Source organism: Telopea speciosissima, chromosome 10 (genome assembly GCF_018873765.1).
Source record: "Telopea speciosissima isolate NSW1024214 ecotype Mountain lineage chromosome 10, Tspe_v1, whole genome shotgun sequence".
NCBI classification, from domain to species: Eukaryota; Viridiplantae; Streptophyta; class Magnoliopsida; order Proteales; family Proteaceae; genus Telopea; species Telopea speciosissima.
The window spans coordinates 18,780,582-18,799,830 of NC_057925.1; the positions used below are offsets into that span (position 1 = coordinate 18,780,582).

Below are 19,249 nucleotides of genomic sequence, written 5' to 3' on the forward strand. Positions count from 1 at the left end.
CCTCCCATCCTTGGATCATAGATTCTGGGGCTACATATCATATGACCGGTTCCTCTAGTTTGTTTCATAGATATTCTCTTACTTCTGGGAAGGACAAGGTCAAGGTAGCTGATGGTTCCCTTTCATTTATTTCTGGAAAGGGAATCATCAACTGCACTTCCTCTCTTCCATTAACTTCTGTTTTGCACATTCCTAATTTTACTACTAACCTTCTTTCCATTAGTGGTATTACTCGTGATCTTAACTGCAAAGTTACTTTCTTTCATTCTCATTGTGTGTTTCAGAATCTGGCCTCTGGGAAGACGATTGGATTGGGTAAAGTGCACGGTGGGCTGTACCTGCTTGATGATGGTCGTTTCTCTCCACCACCATTACCTTCTCCCACTACCAGAACTCCATGGTCTCTTCTGAACTCTACCAGTGACACTCTAGGTTAGGTCACCCCCCTTTAGGAATTTTGGCACATTTATTTTCTAGTTTGGTCACCCTACATACAAAGGATGACTTTTTTTGTGAGGCGTGTGTTCTGCCCAAACAGACATGTTCAAATTATCCTATTTCAAATAAAAGAAGTTCTTCTTGTTTTCAGTTAGTGCATTCTGATGTTTGGGGCCCTAATCGTAAACGCTCTATTTCTGGCCATCGGTGGTTTGTATCTTTCATTGATTGTCATTCTAGGAACACATGGGTCTATCTCTTGAACACAAAAAATCAAGTTTTTTCATGCTTTCAACACTTTCATAAAATGGTCCAAACTCAGTTCCAGGCTACTCTCAAAATATTGAGAAGTGATAATGGAACAGAGTATAAAGAATCACAATTTCAAAAATATTTGGTTGACCATGGAATCATTCATCAGACTAGTTGTGTTGATACCCCTGCCCAGAATGGTGTGGCAGAAAGGAAAAACCGCCACTTGTTAGAAATGGCCAGAGCATTAATGTTTGCGAGGAATGTCCCGTCACAATATTGGGGGGATGCGGTTATCACGGCAGCCTATCTCATCAATAGGCTGCCATCTCGGGTCCTTCACTCCCGTAGCCCCTCTGATATTTTGATTGGTAATTCCTCCTTTATTGTGCCTCCCAAGGTGTTTGGTTGTGTGTGTTATGCTAGAGATACCAAATCTCCAGGCAAACTTGAACTTCGGGGGCTCCGTTGTATTTTCTTAGGTTATTCTCCAACCCAGAAAGGCTATAAATGCTACCATCCCCCTTCCCGCCGTACCGTGGTTAGTATGGATGTTATTTTCCATGAGTCCATTTCTTATTATTCTTCGCCACCTCTTCACGGGGAGAGTCTTTGGTGAAGATGTGGCTTTCGAAATTCCTTTACGAGGTGCCTCGGCTGCTTTGCTGACCATCTTTACCACCCTCGGCTGTTGTCCAGCCCCCTTTACCACCCACGGCTGCTGCCCAGCCCTTTTTGGATGCTTCCCATCCAACTTTGGATGCTGCCCATCCTGCTTTGGAGACTGCCCAACAAACTCTGGCTGTTCCTCCCTCACCTAATGGGAATCCTTTACAGGGGGAGACCATAGAAAATAGTGTTGTTAATATTCCTATTCAGGGGGAGCTGACTCCAGTCCGAGAGAACTATTGGTGAATTTCGAGAAGAGAATTGACAACTCCAACATGATCACCTATACAAGGGCAGATCCACCGAGGGCGATTTGCATCCCCGTAGCACCAGTACCCATCCAATTGCCGGCTCCAGACACAGATCCTACATCTCCTGGTAATCCATCTCCTTCCGACCTACTTATTGCACTTTGCAAAGGTACTAGGACTTGCACTTTACATCCCATATCTCATTTTGTTTCTTATAACTCTCTTTCTCCCTCTTTTCGTGCATTTGTATCTTCTCTTTCCTCTATCTCGATTCCTAGAAATTGGCAGGAAGCATCTACAGATGGAAAGTGGAAGGCAGCAATGTTGGAAGAAATGAGAGCACTACACAAAAATAATACGTGGGATCTTATGGCTCTTCCTCCAGGGAAAAAACCAGTGGGATGTAGATGGGTCTTCGTGGTTAAACAAAAAGCTGATGGCTCGGTGGATAGGTATAAGGCACAGCTGGTTGCAAAGGGGTTCACTCAGACTTATGGAATTGACTATCAGGAGACCTTTGCACCAGTGGCAAAGCTCAACACCGTCAGGGTGTTATTATCTTGTGCTGCAAATCTTGGGTGGGATCTTCAGCAGTTAGATGTAAAAAATGCCTTCCTCCAGGAGAGCTTGAGGAGGAGGTATATATGGACATTCCACCAGGTTTTTATGATGACAGGATTAAGGGCAGGGTTTGTAAATTGAAGCGTGCCCTTTATGGTTTGAAGCAGTCACCTAGGGCCTGGTTTTGCAGATTTCATAAGGGTATGATTTCAGCAGGTTACAAGCAGAGCAATGCTGATCACATTTTGTTTATCAGACGGCTTGGTAACAAGGTTACTCTTCTCATAGTCTATATGGATGATATTGTGGTCACGGGTAATGATGATGCTACAATCTGGGATTTGAAAATTGTTCTTGGCCGTGAGTTTGAGGTCAAAGATCTTGGTCCCATAAAATATTTTCTAGGGATAGAAGTTGCTCGATCTTCAAAGGGCATCTTTCTTTCTCAAAGAAAATATGTCCTTGATCTATTGACTGAGACAGGGCTACTTGGTTGTCATCCTTCAGATACTCCTATGGAAGCTACTACAAAACTTAGGGAGAAAGAGGGTGAGCTTGTTGACAAGGGTGCTTATCAACGGTTAGTGGGCAAACTAATCTACCTTTCTCACACACGCCCTGACATTGTAGTTGCTGTAAGTTTGGTGAGTCAGTTCATGCATGATCCCTATTCCTCTCATATGGATGTAGTCCGTCGTATTTTGAGGTATTTGAAGTCTGCTCCGGGAAAGGGAATCCTTCTATCTCCCAATGGTCACTTGAAGATTGAAGCCTATACTGATGCCGATTGGGCTGGTTCTCTTGACAGAAAATCTACCTCTGGCTACTGTTCCTTTGTGGGTGGGAACCTTGTCACATGGCGTAGCAAAAAGCAAAATGTTGTGGTAAGGTCTAGTGCTGAAGCCGAGTTTCGCGCAATGGCACAAGGAATTTGTGAACTTCTGTGGCTTAGAGGATTATTGCAGGATATTGGTGTTGCTGTCCATCTTCCAATGATGCTTTATTGCAGCCATTAGCATTGCTCATAACCTTGTCCAGCATGATCGCACTAAACATGTGGAGGTTGACCGACATTTCATCAAGGAGAAGCTTGAAGCTGGCCTCGTTTGTGTTCCCTTTGTGAAGTCTACTGATCAGCTAGCTGATGTGTTCACTAAGGGATTGAGTAGCAAGCTGTTTCATCCTATCTTAGTCTAGTTGGGCATGCATGATATATATGCTCCAACTTGAGGGGGAGTGTTAGTTATATGTCCAGAATACCGTAGGGGTATTCTGGACCTTTCTTCTTTCTTAGTTGTGTTTATTATTTCGTTTTAGTCCCACATTGATTTTGTAATCTTTTTTATTCATTCATTATGATTATAAATAGAAGTGCTTAGTGATCACATTGATTATCCAAGTCTTACCCTAATTCATTCCTCTCTACACTATCGTTGTGGAGCAATATTAATGTAGTCCTTGGTAGGTAGAACACCCACTAGAAACCAGTATTACAGGATCTGCTATAAACAGGCAGTCCGATTGGTGTAAAATATGGAATTAGGTCAAAATTAGGGTTAGCGTTTGAAGGGTTTGTTATGCTAGTCAGGTGTAGGGGAGTCTATCAATATTGGTCCAGTGATGGTTTGATTAGCGGAAGTGTGAAAACTTAAATGGCAGCAAGTTAGGGTTTCTGGTTTTTAAAAAGAGTGAAGTGAGGGAATCTAGGGTTTAGAGGGGGAATTAGGGCAAGGGCTTCAGGTCAAGTTCTCTGGGTGTAGAAAGGGTCACTCGGCCAAGGTATGAGGGTCTGATAAGGGCTGGATGTTGCTGGATTGAAAATTAGTGTTTTGGGGTTTAATGAGGTAATGGAAGATTTAGGGTTTGGCTGGATGAAAGGGGCAGAGTGCGGATCGGAGTGGAGGGGGTATCTTTGGAGATCTTTGTGGTTTAAATTTGAGATGATTCTAATGGAGTGTTAGGTGCGGGAGAATTTAGAATGTGAAAAATAGGAAAACTAAAAGGGGAGGGGTTAGGGTTGGGGCTGTGGAGGATTAGGAGAAATATGGGGTTGTTGATTTTCAAACTTACTTGCATTGCATAGGATGATCGGCACGCTTGTAATGGCGATGGAACAAAATTGGAACTTGAACTTGAAACTAGAACTTGTAATGAGAACCCCTCGGTAGCTTCACACCGTAGAGTGTCGATTGGATTAGACACCATACCAGCAACGAACCACCGGCTTCACCGCAAGGTGTTGATTGATCCCCCAATCCCCCCGATCACAAACAAAGCCAAACTTCATGATGCAAATTCATCACAAATGGGCTTATTTCTTTAGAAATAAGAGTTATATGTATGTTGGGCCTTTGATCCCATGGGTTTCTATGTAATAGACCACTTTTATGGGCCTAAAGAGGTACTTGGTTGCATACGGGTTTAGCCCAATTTTAGTCTATTTTATGATTTTAATGGAGTTTAAGTTGGTTGCATCCTGGGAGAATTTAGAATGTGAATAAATAAGGAAAACTAAAAGGGCGAGGGGAGTTAGGGTTCAATGGAAAAAGAGGGATCAGGGTTTCTAGAATGGAGGATTAGGAGAGGAATGATGGGAGTTGTGGTCCAAATTTGATCATTCAAACTTATCTATCGAGTTTAGAGTCTTCTAGGGTTGAAAATAGGATTATTGGGAGGGAGAAAGGAAACAAAAAATAAATTCAAACTATTGCTTAACAGCAGTTTGAATGGTTGAATGATGAGCTTGAAGAACAAATCCTCCCTGGAACGTTCCACCCCCTTTCAACTTGGAAACTAGAACTTGAAGAGCAACGCTCAGAGGCTTCAGCTACAGTAGAGCTGTCTTAATTGTGTTTAAGGCTTTGCTACGACTTAGGATAAAAGACTCAAAAATAGACTTTTACTCTAAAGCGGAACCCTAACATTCCTAACCTATTAGGTAACTTAAAGACTAGGAAACTAAAATAGACTCAAAATAGAGTCCTAATGACTTAAAAACAACTTAAACTACTTAAAATAAAGAAGATTCTCTACTAGCCAATAGGATATAAGAACCTCTTAGCATAGGATCACTTCAAAATTAGACCAATTGAACCAATTGGATCAACCAATTAAACTGGTTCAATTAAAAACATAAAAATAGACTAAATATTGGGCTAATCCGTATAGACCAATGTACCCCTCTTTTAGGCCCATAAAAGTGGTCTATTATATAGAAAACCCATGGGATCAAAGGCCCAACATACATATAACCCAACCCTAGACTTATTTCTAAAGAAATAAGCCCATTTGATGATAATTTGCATCCGGTAGAAGAACAATTGTAGTAGCTTGAGAGAGAGAAAATTCATAAATAGTGAGGTAAAGAGGAGCCCCACGGTTTGCCTTTATTAATAATGGCCAAAGGCCCAAATTCCTATACAGCGTAGGAATAGGAAATCCCTAATCCTTGGCTGAGTCTAAATACAAACACTCGCTCTCTAAAATTCGTGTAGAGGTGTGGACCCTAGAATAAAACTTAAATTAAGAAGATTCTACCCTAAAAGAATATTTTAAAATCACTTAAATTGGACCAGTGGTTCAACCGGTTCAATTTAAAACACTAATACATGAAAATAAACTAAGTATAGGGCTAATCCCTTATGCAACTTATGTACCCCAACTTTAGGCCCATAAAAGTGGACTATTACATAGAAAACCCATGAGATCAAAGGCCCAACATGTCTATAACCCAACCTTAGACTTATTTCTAAGGAAAGAAGCCCAATTTGGTGATAAACCTGCATTAATACACCCATGCAAGGGGATCCTTTGGACTCCAGTCCTAGCCAGTTTTGCCATCTCATTGGTCAATTTGGGGGCCTACTGGTATACAATGTTCCTAAACAGTGCCATTCTTCTTCCCCATTTGACCCATGCCCTTCCCGTTATTTGAACCATTGGTGTTGAACTCATAGTTATCAAGGCGGCAAGGCGACCACGGCGTTTGAGGGCCTTCCAAAGTGCCTTGACGATAGGGCGGCCACAAGGCGTCGCCTTGGCGAACAAGGCATTCTAGTATTCGTTTTTTTCTATAACCATTTTATTTGGCACAAATAGCATATTAAAAATTATATAATTCTACTTTGCTAAATAAATATTAATGAGTCAAACCAATGCAAGATATTCATTAAAAAAACAAATTAACAAACTAAGTTCATCATATTATCATAGAAATATAGCATATAAATGTGGAACAACATTATAAATTATTAAATATAAAGAATAAAGGGTTGATAAATTATTATACTTACCTCTATGATGCCAAAATGAGTGCCTAGGCAGTAGGCCCTAAGGTAGGAACATCAACATAAGAATTGCTGGTGGGGGTGGAGAAGCCACACTATCATATCATGATTTCGACAAAATCAAAAAATGACGTCTATGATATGTATGCATAGGTCCACATTGTCTCAGGATGAGGATATATCATTCAATTTATTATAGGCAAAAGAAATGAGGATGGAAAAATAAAAAAGAAAAGAAAGAAAAGAACATAGTGCGTCACAAGGAAGGAGAAGGAAGAAAAAAAATCGATTATTAGTAGCCCTAGGCAGCAGGCTCGAAGGTAGGAATCGCCGGTGGGGGTGGAGGTTGGAGGAGCAGCAGTAGCAGCATAAGAAAAAAAAAAGGAAAAATCGAGGGGACAACGGGATATGGAGGCGCAGCAGCAGAATAAGAAAAATAAAAGAGAAGAAGAAGAAGAGTAGAAGGTTACCTACCTTGCTGGAGACATGGTAGCCGGAGGAAGCTTCGTCGGAATCAAAGTGGCTGGCAGGAGAAGACCAATGCCGGAATCGATGGAGACTTGGACTCTTGGAGACTTGGAGTTGTTCCTTCACCATAGGTTTTTTCTCCCAAACCCAAATAACGAAGATGAAAAGTCGAGGGTTTCAGTTTTGGACTCTAGTTGAAAAAGAAGAAAAGTTCTTTTATACCTGTGATAACATGTATCTCAGTGTAGATAATACATACACCAGCCAATGAAAAGTTAGTAAATAGAATAAAACAATAAAAATAAATAAATGGGGTTTTTATAGTATTGATCCAATGTATCTCAGTGTAGATACTCCATATACACTTTTCAATAATAAGTTAGGAAATAGAATAAAAAAGTAAATACATAAAATAAATTTAACAACAAAAAGCGACCGCCTTGGTCGCCTAGGAGACGCCTTGTTCACCAAGGCGGTCGCCTTTCTTACATACCATAAGGCGCCCCACCGCCTTGCTCCCATATTTCCGCCTGGACCGCCTAGGCGACGCCTTGATAACTATGGTTGAACTTGGTATCAACCATGAATGGTTCCTGGAAATGTTGGAATTTCACATGTTTCAATATGGAATAATCATATTTGGAGCTGAATGGCTGATGGTTTTAATATCTTTAACCATCAAATTTTGCAAATTTTACATAATCTTGCCGCGAGGACAACGATATGATTTTGAGGTTCTGGAATAGAATGTGGATTGAGGGAGAATTTTTTTTCATTTTTCTTTTTAGTGGTTTGGGTGGTTTTGAGGTGCCAGGTGAGGGTAAGCAGGGAGCATGTAGTGAGGACACTCCATATTGAATTTCGTTCAAGACATGCATCTAGTTGCTTTGGTTACAAGCATGGAGCATTTGGATAAGAAAATCCATTGCATTTATAGCTAGGATACTTTGTTCAATAAGAGTTGCATGTTGATATGCTTGCAGAATTAGATTCTTCTAAGGACAGACCTATAGTTATGTTATTTTTTTTAACCTATATGAAGCTTCATTAACTGATTGTAAATTTCAGTTTTTATGAACTTGTATTTATGTGAGTATGACTCACTATGGCTCCCTGTGTAACACCATACTGCTTTATGCAGATGTTTCACTTATTTAGGGTCAGTTTTCCATCTAGACTGTGTTTTGGACCACCATCAGTGTTCATATCATGTAACAGGGCCATAGTTTTGAAGGTGATGGGTAGGTGCCACCTAGGCAGCAGGTGGTCCTGGGCACCAAAATCCACCGACCTCCATGTGTGTCTAGCCACCAGTACAAAGGTGCTCTGAAAACTCAGAAAAGATGAAAAGAAGCTCAGAAGAGTGGAAATGATAAAAAAAGAGGAAAAAATAGGAGGAAGAAGAAGAATAGTTTTGGCGTTGACAATGTGAAATGGTTAAGTTGCGTTATTGCAACTTCTTGCTTGCGGGTTCAAAACTTGGAAACAGCCTCTCCTGCGAAGAAGCAGGGGGTTAAGACTGTGTACAGTTGCCCCTACCAGACCCTGTAGTAGCGGGAGCCTTGTGCGCTGGGATGCTCTTTTTTTTTTGGGTTAACAATTGGCATCTGTTAATTGCGACCTCTATAGAACGGAAAAAAGAGAGGTGGTGGAAATTGTTGGGGGGGGGGGGAGAAGATGAGTTTCTTGCTTTACTTGCTGTCTGGCCTGCAACAGTAGTCACCACTCACCTTGCCATTGCGAGTCAAGCAATCATCTCCCCCTGCATCTCTGTTTCCTCCGAAGAAAATGAGATCCTTTTTGGGTCTTTGATGTATTAAAATAAAGAGAGAGAGAGAGAGAGGGGGGGGGGGAGGAAGGGATGGGAGGGGTAAAGGGTGTTTTAACTTTTTGCCCCTGTATTTATGTTTTATTGATGTCAGTCATTTATGCTCATTACTTCATAATTTTAGATGATTATTTTGTACCCCTCACATCATAAGTTCAAGGTTCCCTTTCATCATAAAGTCCTTCCCCTCCCCCCAACCCCCTATTTTTATAAGAAAGCATTGTGTGATAACTGATAAGGCAACACCTAGGTGCCAAGGCACCTGGCCATTGCCTTGGCACCATGACAACTAAGAACAGGCCCAAATTTGTTTGTTATGGTATCTAGGTGATGATCGGAAGTTACTAAGACTGGTTTATTGGAAGTGCTGTTGCATGAACATGGACATAGGAATACAGTATATGAACGTGTTTCAACAAAGTTACACACCAAATGGGCCATTACCATGGTGCAAAAAGTAACTTTTTAATCCTCAAGCTATATTTGTTTGACGAAAAGAGAAGAATAGAAGAACAAAAGAAAAACAGGGGATTGTTTCCGGGTGCTGCTTTTTTATTTTAAATTTAAATAGATTAGTCCAAATTAGCTTTTTTGCTGCATTAACACAGTGACATCCAATGCTGTGGTTATCATGTGGTGGGTAAAAATACAGTAGGGTGTTTCAATGGCACCTAAGATTTATTATAGATGTTTTGGTACAACTGCCCATTTTATGTCTTCTCTTATTTATCAGTGCTACAGTGGTTTTTACTCCATGCATTCCATAGAGAACCCATACTTGTATTCTTGGGAGGGGGCATTTACAGGACATCTACGGGGTCCACATGCAGACATGCAGAAGGGTGCACCACTTGTACTAAGCCTCAACATTCCAAGTTAGACAATGTTGTGGAATTGGAGCCTAAGACAGCAGAAGGTGGAGGCATTCTGAGAGAACTAATACCTTTTGCCATAACATTTTTAATACATGGAAAGGGATTACAATAGCTGGTCTTTTCTTTGATAGTAAGAATATTCTGATTCTTGTTCTAATTAAGAATGCTTATGTCTGGGTTAATATGGTAGGTTACAATTTTGTCAAAGTGAAGCCTAGGCTGTGCCTAACAGCCTTGTTGGTGTTGCCTTGATTTCCCCCCTCCTCCAACGCCTAGACGCCGTGACAACTATGGTTGGTTATCCTTAGAGTCGTACACAGATCAATCAGTTTCAAAGATAGGGAATCAATTCGATTCCCAGACATGAATTAGCTTCCTTGTGGAAGATCCCACTGCTTATGAGAAATTTGACGAACTTGCCTCCTTCGGTCATATACTTGAGTATGGTTCATGGTCGTTTTTGTATCTTGTTTCTGATCAGTTTTCCTAGAATTGTCATGTTCCATGTGTTCTAGACCAAATAACAATGTATGAATTACAATTTTGTTCCTATTGATATGGTCTAGAACATGTCATCATTTTTGTGATGGATTATTCTCTTTTTTATGGGGTTGGGGGTGAAGGTGATGATAGAAAAGTTCACATTCATAAATTTTTTTTTGCTCCACTTGCCGTTGATTAAATGTTCTGGTTGCACACATTTTGCTTGGGTTTCCAATGGTTTCCTGATTAGCTTGATTTTCTATTTGTGAAAATGCTTCTTAATGCCTTCAGTAATGAAGAAAATGAAAAAGGGTGGAGGTAATCTTAGAGCTGTTTGAAGTATATATGCTTGAAAGGTAATAGATTTATTGCGCAATACTGCTTGACAACAGTAATTTCAAGCAGTACATGCTTCACGTAACTGTTTCAATTGGTTCCTCCATATGGAGATGAGGGACAAAGATTGTTGTGGCTTATGCATGCAGTAACTGTCACTCTTTGAAACCTTGGCCACAGCTTGCTAATTTCTTCATTGCTTCTAGTGTTCCTGTTTTATTGTTGTTGACCAATTGATTCATTATCTCATGATAACTATAGAACTTGGTCCGTTCACTTGTCACCATTAACATGATCTCCAGTTGGTACTATGCTTTGGGATCCCTGATTGGATGAGGTTGACTTATTATGGTACTTTGTTGGGTTGAACAACTTATATTGTACTAATATGTTTCATTTTTCTTTTGGTATTGCTCTGTTGCATTCTTCAAACCTTGTCCTACAGTGGAGCAGTTTTAAATGTTTTAGAGTTTGAAATGCTTTCCAATGGTTATGGTCTATGTAATACTACCAGCTCTGAGTCCAGAGCTGCTTTTGACGTTAAGAAATTACTTTGTGGCTGTAATGGCTTACTCTGTTGGAATTATAAAAGTGAATGGCATCAGGGAGACTTAATGAGGAGTAGAAGTCAGTTGCAGAGATGTAATTTCTTAGGGACAGTATGATTAGGAAAGCAGGCTCAGACTGTTTTACACTTCTACAACAACTACTCAGCCTTATCCCATCTAAATGGTATTGGTTACATGGATCCTTGCCCTCCAATGAGCTCTATTCAAGGTCATACTTGAAACAAGGCCTAAACTATCCATGTCTTTCCTAACTACTTTTACTAGGGTCATTTTAGGTCTGCCCCTAGCTCTTTTAGTTCCTTCAATCTGAATCAAATAACTCCTCCGTACTGGTGCATCCCATGGCTTTCGTTGAACATGGCAATGCCACCTCAAACGACTTTCTCGGAGCTTATCATGTATCGGGGCAAATCCCAATTTAGCACTAATATGGCCATTTCTTACTTTATCCTCCCTAGTTTTGCCACACATCCATCTCAATATTTTCATCTCCGCTACATTTAGTTTATCTATATGACGCTTCTTAATAGCCCAACATTCCGCACCATACATCAGGCTTATACTGTTTTCTGGTTATCTGTTTTGCTTAATTACCCGGGGTAATATTTGTGGAATTATATTTCCACTTTGTTGCTTGGTATCTTTCTAATATAGGTTATCGTTCATGTTGGCATGAGCTTGGACTGGCTACTGAGACAATTATTCTATCACCAGGAATTTGCAGCTGTTGGTGGAAAGAACTCTAAGGCTAAAGCGACTCATAAGGCTTCAAACATTGAAGCGGAGACTACTCAGAAAATTCAAAAAGCTCGCTTTAAGGATGCAAAGGGGAGATCAACCTCTCCTAAATCTAATACCCGAATGGGCAAAGACACACAGAAACAACAGCGAGTTGAACCTGTAGTCAAAGAGGAGGGTGAGATGTCTGATACAGAACTATATCAGCAGTTCAAGGAAGAAAAATGGATGGAGTGGTGTGCAGATGTCATGGAGGATGAGGTCAGGACATTGAAGAGCCTTGAAAAATTGCAATATACCAGTTCGGATCTTCCGAAGGAAAAGGTTAATACTAAATTCTTGGTCTTTCACTGTTCCTGGCAATTTTACTGGATATCTGGATGATGTAAACTTCAACTACTTACTCTTCATTATATCTTGTCCTTTCCCATGCAGGTGCTTTCCAAAATTAGGAAATATCTACAACTTCTTGGAACTAAGATTGACAAAATCGTACGGGCACACGAGGAATCATATAAGCAATCTAGTGAGTATTAACTTCTGTTTAGCTTCCTATCATCCTTATTTTTTTTTAAATAGCTAAGAACTTGCTTCTTTAGTTGATTTGATCTTTTTCTTTTTGATTGAGTTCAAAGAGAGTTCTTTTGAACTTAAAGAATTGTGTTGGTCTTTCCCTGGAAAAGTTGACAATTCCCCTCCTATGTGTGTAGATAATGTATTTATTTAGTTAAAAATTGTTTTACAGGGATGACCATGCGGTTGTGGAACTATGTCTCCACCTTTTCGAATTTGCCAGGGGAGAGACTACACCAGATTTACTCTAAACTGAAACAGGAACAGCAGGCTGTGGCTGGAGCGGGACCCTCCCACCTCAATGGCTCTAGTCCAGGTCCCATGGACAGGGATGGTGATTCTAATCAGTACCCTCCATTCACTCACAGTAATGCGAAGTCCAGAGGGCAAGAGAAGTTTTCAACCCGCCAACCATCTGTGGGATTTCACAAAGATCAAGGAACAGGAAAGACTGAGGCATGGAAACGGAGAAGAAGAGCGGAAATAGATGGTCAGTCGCAAGCTCCATCGTCATACCAGCAAGCTATGGGCAATGGTAACCGGTCACATGATCCAAATTCTTCAGGGATTCTTGGGCGGGCCCCTACAGATAATAGGTATTTTGCAGAGAGACCAAATAGAATGCGTCAGAACCGTTTTCCTCCTGGACAAGGTTAACTGTTGGATATCAAATAGTCTTTCTGCATTTTATTGGATGAGAACCAAATGAGAGGTGAAGCCAATTGGCTTTCTCCCAAGTCGGCCATAAATTACAGTGTCAGGAATTTTTTTTTTCACCTTGGGAATAAAAGTTTACAGACCACCAGGATTCGTGGCTGATTTCAGGATTGCTTTCAGATTCCTTTGGAATTTTGCGGTAGATCTTTGATCCCGTGGATGGAACCTGTTTTGGTCACAAAAGGTGGCCAAGGAAGGGAACTCAAATCGTGTAATATGGGCAGGAAATTACTAAGGAGTAGAAGGCATGAATTCTTTCCATATGTATATTGTTGAAGAGCAATGCCAGTTTCTCTGTCAGATAGCAATGAAAAGGCAAAGGATTTACTTCACACTTTCAAAATGCAACCATACATTGAACTTGTAATGAGCTTGGAATTCCAGCTTATAAGATGCGGTTCTACACAATGACAGATCTGAAACTGTTCATGTTCCTCCATGTAGACTGACAGTTCTGTCACATAACATGCTGATATGTAATTTTGATCCTGTAGATGTATGTAATTCTGAAAGTAGGTCTTTTCCCCCCACCCCATTTTGATTTCTAAAATTTTGTAATCAATCAATCTTTCTAGTAATTCGATTGCATTGAAATCTGATGCAACTGAGAAGTTTAAGAATGAAATCTGCTAATGTTACTGGATAGTTTAGAATTCTCTATCTTCTTTTATATTTATTTTTGTTTTTTTTAGGATAGCCTGAACTGGTGAAAACTTGAGTGCAAAGTTGTCCTGACAGTCCTAATGTTCGAAGTGGAACACTCCACTTCATAGAACACTGTGATGCTATTATGTTGCTAAAATTTTTTTATTTATTTTTTATTTATTAGTTGATGTGAAGTTTTTTGTTGTGTGAATTTGAAAGAGCTGGAGGGTCTTCAGAAGATTTGCAGATCAAAATGAACGGTGTATATGACATAATATATTTTTCCTTGTTTCAAGGGTTCTTCGGTGCTTTGGATTTGGAATCTGCTCTCTAATTGACCGCCATGGAAAATTAAACAGGGTTACTGTTCTGTGTTTTTCTCCCATCTTTCTTTGCATGACTCAAGCAGGCTACTTTTATAAGCTGAGTCTACATATACCATGGCCTGGTAATGGGGATTTTCAGGAAAAAAAAAAAAGGACTTGAATTGATGCTCTGGATCATTTCAAATGCTTGAATACCTTTATTTTGCAGGAGTGAACTTGTGTTTATGTATATGAGAGTAGGGATCTGGGTTGCACTCATTTCTGTTTGATGTTATGGTTGAACAAGTCCAGGGAAGATAAGATTCATATGCAAGTCCAAGTAAGACGCTCATATCTAAATTAAAAACTTGATCAGTTCATGTGTTGAATGATTGAGATAGAAGTTCATGGCCTACCTGCACTTAAAGAGCCAAAAAGGCCTCTGTTTTAGATCTCAGGGCAAGCAAAGTTGGTGTTTCAAAAAACACAATGCGAAGCAATTGCTTCATTTTTCGATCCTTTCTGTCAGAAGAACAACCCGCCCATTGGCGGAGTAAGTGTGAGTTTCACGTTGTCGCCTACTTAAGTGTGAGTTTTACGTTGTTGCCTACCTACAACACCCTCCAATACAAGATGTTTCAGCACTATTTGACACGCCTTGTCAACAATCTCTGGATGCTTGGTTCTCAAATCCTTAAAATCATTTAATTCTTTTGATTTGTATACTTGCTACTAACAATGGAATTCAATAGAAAGCTGCTATTCTTTGTTGTGGGGGGGGGGACTGGAGAGATTCTAACCGCATCCATCCTTTTGGCGACCGTCGTGATGGTCGTTGTCATTTTAGTAGGTTGATGCTCCTTACCTCATAATTACAATGACAAATTCCTGTACTAAACAGTAAGGATCTTGGACTTCATTGCAGGTTCCTTACAATTATAATGACTGCTGGTTTGTTTAACCAAAATGGGGATATTCGACTCTTTGATTGAATAGGTTTCCATCAGAATGAGATTCATTTGATTGATATATATGTACTGTACCAATGCGACATAAATTCAAAAGATTTCATCGAATCGTGTGATGAAAAGATTTGATTCACACCTCGAACCATTGTTTGATGAGAAGAGATTTGATTCGCACCCCGAACCATCCTGTGATAAAGAGATTTGATTCGCAACCCGAACCAACGAAATTCTTATCTCTATAGACAAAAAAATTGGATAACTTTGCTTGTGAATCCAATCCTAGATTTAGACATATTTTCATAATATGTCTTGGTGTGAAAAAAATTGATATAAAAGTACAAGATTCTTCTCCCTACTTGGTTGAGTTGGTTCTTAATAATATTCGAAGCAAAGCATATGAAGTGTTCTTTTGAAAAGCAGTTGAAATTCTTACACAGGTATAAGTTAGTATATTTGCACTTTTGTTTTTGTAGGTTTTCTTTGCCTTTTTCTTTTTTGAGAAAAAAGGGCAATAATTTCGAAAGCAAAGTTAGCTTTAATCTTCTATTATTGAGTATAACTCTTCATGTGGTGCTTTTTATTTGATAGTTCATAGTGCCCTCCCTGGTTAAGTATTCTCTGAATATCTTCTTCGTGGGCATGAAACTTGCCCATTTGCTGCACATTATTCTTCTTAATTGTCTTTATTAATAACAAATCAACTTGGCCCATTAATTGTGCTTTCCCCTTGCATGTTTAACAATTGTAGAGTATTCTGAGTCAGCTCTACAAATTTGGGAGGAGAATAAGAGCATCTCCATCAAGTTTAAAGTCATGTAATTAAGCTCACTTTACGGTGCCGGCCAAGCAAAGATAAAGCTATCCGAAAAGAAGGTCGAATCTACCAAAGTATTTTCAGTTTTGTATATATATACATATATACATATGTTGTGATTAAGAGAGATATACAGGTGATTGGTAAAGATCTCAAAAGTTTGAGAGCTCAATTCTGCTGTTTCTGTTCCAGAATGCCCAAGTCAGACACACAAGCGATAGAGACTAAGAATCAAGCTCCACCAGGTTTCACAGACACTCTGAAGTGGTCTTTTTTATTGTTTTACTATGTTTTTTATTTGGGTTCAATGGGTATGACTTGTTTTTATAGGATACCCAAATGAAAACCAGACAAGTTCTGGTAGGAAATGCTGCCCTCGTTCAAAAAAGAAAGGTGATAGAGGCTTCATTGAAGGATGGTAAATTTTTAATCCTTAATAATACTGATCATCATTTCTGTCCTATTTATCTCTGCTTGATTTGCTCACATATCAACTGTTTTGTGTTGATCTACTGGAACTGCAGCCTCTTTGCTTTGTGTTGCTGTTGGCTTTGTGAATCTTGCTTTTGATGGAACTTATTGGATGGCTACAACAGGATATATTAGAGTTGTAATCAACCTGTATTAGTATTGTTATAATAAGCTTTCCCTTATCATTTATCGTTTGTAATGGTATTTGCTTGCCAGATGTGTTAATGGCTCCAGAAATTCTCTTCTTGTTGATGGATTGGTATTAATTTCACAATTTTTAACAAGTTTCCTACTGTAAACTTGTAATCAAACTCCATTAGTATTGTTATATTCTGCAGTCCCCTTTATTGTTTTATGAGATTAAACACACAGCGAAGGATCGACATTAATAACCACAACTGCTTAACGTGTGAGCTTAATTAAAAAACCAATTTGCTAAAATTGGTTTCCTTTTTCCCCCCTCCTCTCTAATTCAAGTATTAGTTCTCAGGTTGCTGAATAGTAAAAAGAAATGGGGATGTTATGGTGGATAAAGGACTTGGAGTTAATACCAATGGGTGACAAGATGAGGAAAGCTCCATTCAGATGGGTTGGGCATGTACAAGGGGGAGTAGCAAAGGCTCCAGGTAGTGATATAGTGAATATTGTTTATGTGAGACAGTACCAAGCTGGAATTGTAGAGATTATGCCAAAAGCTATTCAACCTTTCATTAACTGATGTATTTATGTATTACAAGAAGACAATTTTTGTAACTAACTTATGTTGGGACAAGTACAACAAACAGAAAAGGAAATCATTCAGTTATAGGTTGTTATGTAAAATAGATTACTTAAGTTCTAGAGCTTCTCCTTAACACGCCCCGAAAAGCACAACGGATCCAGGATCGCAAGCTTGTTACGAAGGAGAACAAAGCGCGTACGAGACAGACTCTTGGTAAAGACATCAACTACCTGACCAAGTGTGGAGACATAGAACACAACAAGACGTTTCGATGCAACCAGTTTATGGAAGAAATAGAAATCAAACTTGATATGATTAGTGCGGGATTGAAAAATCGGGTTCGCTCGCCGACATTGTTGCACCAAATTACCGGTGGAGTTGGAAGAAAGACACCAAGCTCCCCATACAGGGAATGGAGCCAAACAATTTCTGTAGCAGTGGCAGCAACAGCCCCATGTTTGGCCTCAGTAGACGAACGAGAATCATGAAACAAGATGGGATCCAAGAAAAATCCCAAAACCAGCGGTGGAGTGACGATCAATGGGGCAGCCAACCCAATTGGCGTCGGAATATGCTAATAAACTGACGATAGAAGACTTATTGAAGAATAAACCATAAGAAATTGTACCACGTAAGTAGCGAAGTATTCGCTTAACAACGGACGAGTGAAGGTCGGTCGGTGCATGCATAAATGTGTGACCTGATTCATGACAAAACCAATGTCGGGGTGGGTGGAGGATAAGTATTGAAGAGCACCCACTGTTTGCCGATATAATGTGCCATTAGCAAGAGGGACACCAGAAGTTGTGGAAAGTTGAAGGCCCATGGCCATTGGGGTGGACATGGATTTTGCAGTATCCAGGTTGGTCTGCTTAAGTAAATCATTTATATATTTCTGCTATGTGAGAGAAAGGCCTGCGACAGATCTATGGATCTCAACCCCCAAAAAGAAATTTACTTTGCCTAGGTCCTTGAGTGCAAAGGTAGAAGACAAGGCTGTGACCAAATTCAAAACAACAGATGTGTCATTGCTGGTGACTAAAATGTCGTCCATGTAGATAAGAAAGTAAAGAACCACGGAGTCCTTTCGAAAAATGAACATCGAGGTGTTGGTGCATGACGACACAAAACCGTGAGATAAGAGAAATGTGCTGATCTTTGTGTACCATGCACGTGGGGCTTGTTTGAGCCCATATGACTTACGAAAATGGCAAACATGATTGGGTAGAGAAACATCAACGAAACCCGGGGATTGAGTACATGAAAACAGACTCAACAAGATCTCTATGTAAAAATGCGTTAGAGATATCCAACTGACGAACCGACCAATCATAAGTAATGACAAGGGACAACACAACACGAATAGTAACTGGTTTAACAACTAAACTATAATTCTTCCCAAAATCAAAGCCTGGATGTTGATGAAACCCCTTGGCCACCAAACGGGCTTTGTAGCGATCAATAGAGCCATCGGGATGCCGTTTAACATGAAATACCCACTTGCAACAAATTACATTTTGAGTGGGTGAGGGGGGGGGGACCAAAACCCATGTGCCATTATGTATAAGTGCATTAAACTCATCTTGCATTACAATGCGCCAATGGGCAAATTGTGCCGCTTGAGAATAGCAAGTGGGAATAGTGGACTCAGGTGTAGAGCTTGTGACCAGTAAATTTTAACTGGGATGGGGGTGGGGCTTTAGGGAGCCTGTGCAAGCCTGTGTCATAATATCTACACGGTATCGAGAGCCTAGAATACTTTCACGAGTTCCTTTTTTTTTTTTCTTTCTCCTCAATGGACTTTGACGTCTTCAATAACCATTCTACCGCTACAACTTCTGTAGCCCCTCTGGTAACCATGAATGTTTCACGTTCTCTTCCGCTCAAACTCATTACTGCTAATTTTCTACTTTGGTGTGCGCCATTCGTCCCTTTGTTACGAGGCCACAACCTACTGGGATATGTTGACGGTACCTTTCCGCAATCAACCTTTGCTTCATATTTGACGTCCTCTCCAAGCTCTGCTTCTGCTGTTGATCTTTGGGACAGATAAGATCAGCTGATACTTAGCTGGCTTATCTCATTTCTCTCTGAGATGACCTTGCCTCACATAGTTTGTGCGTGGACATCTCATGAAGCCTGGATCACTTTGACTCGAGTTTTTTCTCTTTTTTCTAGATCGCGAGTTATTGATCTCAAAGATCGACTCATGCGTTTGTAGAAAGAACCATCCTCTGTTGTCGATTATCTCCTTGAGGTTCGCTCCATTGCCCATTCCTTG

The 19,249-nt window shown here is 40.0% G+C and overlaps 1 protein-coding gene across 6 annotated transcripts in view; it reads left to right on the plus strand.

The window, feature by feature from the left end:
- The window catches only part of LOC122641413 (protein CHROMATIN REMODELING 5), a 56,682-nt gene extending 42,990 nt beyond the window's left edge, over positions 1 to 13,692 (plus strand). For 4 of the 6 annotated variants that reach the window (XM_043834638.1, XM_043834644.1, XM_043834640.1 and 1 more), the window contains 3 exons: positions 11,731 to 12,078; positions 12,190 to 12,280; positions 12,482 to 13,692. In XM_043834638.1, coding sequence (XP_043690573.1) covers positions 11,731 to 12,078; positions 12,190 to 12,280; positions 12,482 to 12,984 — 942 coding nt within the window. In that variant the 3' untranslated portion in view covers positions 12,985 to 13,692. The remainder of the gene's footprint in view (positions 1 to 11,730; positions 12,079 to 12,189; positions 12,281 to 12,481) is intronic. The other 2 variants (XM_043834642.1, XM_043834643.1) reach the window with 1 other exon arrangement.
- The last annotated feature ends 5,557 nt before the right edge of the window (positions 13,693 to 19,249 follow it).